Below are 5,212 nucleotides of genomic sequence, written 5' to 3' on the forward strand. Positions count from 1 at the left end.
AATCAGTAGCCCTTATTGTAATCTGGGAGTATCAGGGTGCACCCTAATGTATATTTCCGAATTAGAGAATATTTAAAAAAAAGTACTTTTTAAGACAAGAGATTGTCTTAAAATAACATTTTGACCAATAGGACCATTTGTCTCAATGGAAATAGCCTTTCTAGCAAACAGCACCAAGCGGTTACTGTGGCTAATCTTATTTCAAGTGTGATTCAGTCCGGAAGTCAAAGGATTCCTTTTTAGTCTTTCATAAAAGGTTATTACATTATTAGCAATACATTGAACAAGAGGATGACTTACCATACCATCTCCACACTTTGTTCCTGCCAGAACAAGTCCAGGGTCTGGCATGTCGTCGCCGAGGTAGACGTGCGTCCCTCGACACAGAATACGGCCCCCTTCTTGGAGCGGGATGTTGGTTTCAATAGACACTGCGTTTGTTCCGATAACTGGCCGGTTGGCTCCATCCTGACACTGAATTTTGCCACATTTTGCGTCCCTGCATACATGTGTAAATTATTATTATTATTTTTTAAATCAGACAGCAAAACGCTATCTTGTCAAATGCAGAGACAGATGAAAGTTGAAGAGCGGCAGAGTTTTCCTTCGCTGAAGCTACTACATCAATTAACAAAGAAAGATTAGAGAATTAACCCCGAGGGGAAACATCCACGCAACAATTAGATGACAAGATAGCGTGAAATGATTCATGAAAAGTTTCTTAGCGAGTAATTAGCTGCAATCTTTCTCAATTTATGTTTTTAACCATGTAAACTTTTGTTGAAGGCAACATGGCAAATGTTATCAACTTAATGATGATTGCTAATGACTGCTACTTAAAGCTAATTAGATGTGATTTGCACATTAATTTCCCTGCACTTCTGCAATGTTTAGAGCAGCAGCCAAGTCTTACCTTGCATCACATTTGGCAAAGGAGCCTTTGGAGTCTTTCCCACAGTTGCCATAAGGATCACCTGCAGAGTTGACTCTCTCAAAGCAAATCCCAGGTGCTGGCTTGGCTCCTGCACATTTATGGTGAGTATAGAAGAAAAAATAAATAAAGGAGTCACCAAAATGAAGAGAGAACATTATTACAAAGCTTCTGATGTACCTGGTCCCCACAGGGTGATGCATTGCTGCTCGTGGGTTTGGCAGATGCCGTTGTAGCAGTAGCCCTCGACGTTGTGGCAGGCGTGTCCATCATGCAGATAAACGTTGGCTGGGCAGTGAGGGTTGGCGCCGGTACAGAACTCTGGCAAGTCACATGAGTTACTGGACTCTCGGCACAAGGTGCCAGCCGGCTTGAGCTGTAAATACAAAGACAGCTCTGATGGTGGCTTTGCAGACCCAAAAAACCTCTAGTGCTGCAGGGTTCTTCTGGCTTCGCAATCATTCTATCACGACAGAGATTTCAGGGCATCACAAAAATAAAGACATAAATATATGAGAATGAAGTAAGAAAATCACAAAAATAAAATAAGAAAATTATGAGAAACAAGTCAACATTTTACAAGAAGTAACATCATTACTTTTGCTGGGTAATTTTTACCTGATATAATATACCCAATAAAAAGGATTAGTCATAAAAAATAGATCAAAACATGATAAAAATGCTAAATAAGAGTAGCTTTCTTTATTTTCAACTTTGGTTTATGTAAGAAAATGGAAAACATCAGCATAGGAAGATCCTAAAAAACACGCTTGAAAATGACAGAAAAATTAGGAATTTGACAACAAAAACTCATAAATAATAATAATAATAATAATGATATTGGAGACTTTGTCTTTGTTCCACCCATTCCTGGGACACCTATGACTTTACCGGGGGTCACATGACACTCAGAATAATATATTGGAAATCATATAAATAGTTTTTGATCGGGTGAAAATCGTCCGGTGATAGTGCGCTTGGGTTAAGCAAAATAAACTTGTAAAAAAAAAGAAAAAGTCAACATTTTACGAGAATAAACTTAAAGAATTACGATAAAAAAAGTCAATATTTTATGAGAAAGAAGCTGTAATTTCACAAAATATAAGTTGAGAATTTACGAGGTTAGAGTCATACATTTATGAGGCCAAAGGCTGTTTACAAAGAAAAAATAAATTAAAAAATATCAAATCTTGTATTTCATTTTGAGACACAAAGACGTGTTTAGTTACGTCTACATTGGTTTCACAAATAAGGAAATACTAAGGAGATGTTTAGACTGGACACATTTAGTTCGCTTAAACTGAACCAGTGTTTTTTTATCTGAAACACATTTTCAGTATGAATACAACCAAATTAAAAAAAAGGTCAACATTATTTATATATAAAGACATTGAAATAAATTCGAAGGAGACCTGCGGAGTGGATTTCTGGCGGGCGCACCAATAATGCCGATAGTTGCAAAAATCCAAATTCATTATGAGGTTAGATTAGATTCTTCTGATAAACTAAAGTTTTATGGCATAAATGGCTGCATTGATATATTTAGATGGCACATCATGTGGATGGAAGTTCACAAAACCAACTTTATTTTCAAAAAAGCATGGCTTTTTCCTCCTAAAATTACGACTTTTGTCCTCAGAAATGAACAACTTTATTCTCATAAAATAATAATATTTTTCTCATAATTTTACAAGTTTATTCTGGTTAATATTTGACTTTTTTCTTGTACTTTTACGGCATTATTCTCGTATATTAATACATTTCTGTTTCTTTCATGGTGGCCCTAATTCTCCATCTGATGTTTTTCATGCAAACATGACAGCACACTTAAAAATAAAAAAACACAGCTCTGCTATAGTGATGCCTGACATCTACTGTGTTCACAAAAGAGTGACGGTGAGTGCCGCAAAAACACTTAGGGGAATTTTCCATTTTCAAAACGCCGTTCAGTCGCCACTAAAGTGGCACAAAGTGGGATTCTGTCACATACTATGTATAAAAGAGAGGTTTTCTGCTATTACAAGTATAATAAAGTTTGTAACATGTTCCAAAATCTGCATTAAAAATATAAAAATGTTCTTATAAGCTGGTTGGAGACTTTTACTTACATTTTAATTTTAAGTATAAATGAGTTAAATTATTAATAAAACTTTTTTTTTATTTAAATATTTTTGAATGTTAGCAGAAAGTTACAATAATATTCACTAACCAACTAATTTATAAGCCAAAGATTTTAGTTTTTTTTTTAATAAACTACCAATTGAAACAAGATAAACTGTTAGTGTTTAAAACTGAACGTTATCAGAATCTGCCAAGTTTACAAATGCAAAGGTTTATGTAGACTATTTGACTATAATGCCTCTTAAAGAGGACTTTTGTAATTTTATGGTTGAAAAGAGTCTTTTTTTAATTTGCCTAACAAAACAAATCCATCAAAATGAAACATTTTATACGGCAAATCTCCTCTACTCAGCATAAACTACCCCAGGTGCAGCCTTTGCAATTTCTATTCTTTCACAGAGTGAGGACAAAACAAAGCAGTTTTCAAGAGATAACGACATTCATTTCAGATTGCAGTGATGCAGAAAGACTGCTAACATTTATAAAATCGTGAACCCAAGGCTTAAATATGAAAATAATGTTAAAAATAGGATCTATAAAGAGTGCTTTCAAACCTTCAAACAAAAAAGTTAAAGCAAAAATGTTCAGAATATGCAAATTTAAGTCTATGCAGCAACATCAAATATGTTTCTGTGAGCTCCTATAGAAACAAATGACTAAAAATCTTTGCTTTTCCTTTTACAAGCAAAAGTATTTAGCAAAAGATAGCTTTGTTCTGCAACTAAAGTTTGGGCAAACTGAAAACTTGCCTTAAAGAAAATGCAGAAATGCTTTAAAAATATTCTCAAAAGCCTCTAAGAAATGTTTCTTTTACTCAAAAATAGGTTAGAAATCTAGTTTCTTTTAATGGTGTTTTCAAATGATTTCTATAACCTGGAATGACATCTGAGGTAAAAGCTTGACCTCACTAAAACTCTTACCTGACAGTCTTCACAGCATTGCCCATGAGCGCACACAGCATCTCCCTTCAGGGTGCATGTGGTGGCGTTGCAGCAGGGGTTCATGCATTCCTGAAATAAAATGAGACATGAAATTATATGAACTCAATGAGAGATGTGATCATTTTTTGACTAATTGATGTTGGAAAAATAATTGTGAGTACAAAGCTCCTGTTTAGAGTTCCTCTCCTGGACATCAAGGAGAGAAGACAATTGAAGGTTGTGTGTTTAGATATTAAATGTCTCAAAGCGGTGGGAATATGTGAGCTATATTCATCAAATTTTAAAGGAATGAAGATAAAATATTAAACTTTCATTCATCAGTATTTTCCAAAATATAAAATACAGTGTTCCTCTGCGTATTTGCGTTTCTTTATTCGCGGTTTTGCGAATTTGCGGATTCGCTGATTTTTTTTTTTCTTTTAACGTAACTCTTTCATTTTTTCACAAAAACTCAGACAACTTAAGATGCTTGTATTAAATGTTTGCGTCCAAAGAAGGTGCTGTGCAGCCGAAGTGCATCTCCGCAAAGCTGAGCTACCTCGGGAGCGCGGAGGGGGAGCGCGGAGGGGGAGCGCGGATGGGCGCTCATCTCCCTCCTCTCTCTATGCCCCTGCATGGAGAAATGTAATCAACTGACTCAGAAGTGGACAAAAATATTCTGATATACTAAAAAGGATGATCGTGGAGGATGAATATTATCCGGAGCAGATGTTTTTATTTGATGAAGGAGGAAGCATGCGGTCCTGGTTTAAGTAACAAAGAGACAGAGTGACACTTAAACAAGTAAACAACTAAAAACTCAATCTTTAGCAATACTCCAGTGCTCTTTAATAAATGTTTTACAAAGCATGATCAGAAGTGTTTTTGAGGACTATGGTTAGGTGGGTGGAGTTGTCTGTATTTGTGGATTTGGCATATCCGCGGATGTCTCCGGTCCCTAAGCCACATGAATAAGGGGGTATTACTGTACAAAGTTATGGTAGCAAAGTGTGATCGGACTTTAATAAGCCAAAAACAAAAGAAAAAAAGAGAGTATAGTTACACTACAATAATGATGTAAAAAAAGTCGACAATTATTGATCATATTTAATCTTAGAAGGCTAAAACCACCATGGATTGTATAAAATTCCTGAGCCACAAACACTGATAATGTCTTACTTTAATATTTAGAGCAGGGGTCTCAAACTCAAATCAGCCGGGGGCCACTACAGGCGGCGTC

The 5,212-nt window shown here is 35.6% G+C and overlaps 1 protein-coding gene across 2 annotated transcripts in view; it reads right to left on the minus strand.

The window, feature by feature from the left end:
* adam12 (ADAM metallopeptidase domain 12) overlaps window positions 1-5,212 on the minus strand; it is a 114,240-nt gene that overhangs the window by 23,471 nt on the left and 85,557 nt on the right. For both annotated transcript variants that reach the window (XM_024298044.2, XM_036215516.1), the window contains exons 13-16: window positions 3,973-4,062; window positions 1,112-1,307; window positions 914-1,022; window positions 301-499 (exon numbers count right to left, since the gene is read on the minus strand). In XM_024298044.2, coding sequence (XP_024153812.1) covers window positions 301-499; window positions 914-1,022; window positions 1,112-1,307; window positions 3,973-4,062 — 594 coding nt within the window. The remainder of the gene's footprint in view (window positions 1-300; window positions 500-913; window positions 1,023-1,111; window positions 1,308-3,972; window positions 4,063-5,212) is intronic.

This window comes from Oryzias melastigma, linkage group LG15 (assembly GCF_002922805.2).
Source record: "Oryzias melastigma strain HK-1 linkage group LG15, ASM292280v2, whole genome shotgun sequence".
In the NCBI taxonomy this organism is placed as follows: domain Eukaryota; kingdom Metazoa; phylum Chordata; class Actinopteri; order Beloniformes; family Adrianichthyidae; genus Oryzias; species Oryzias melastigma.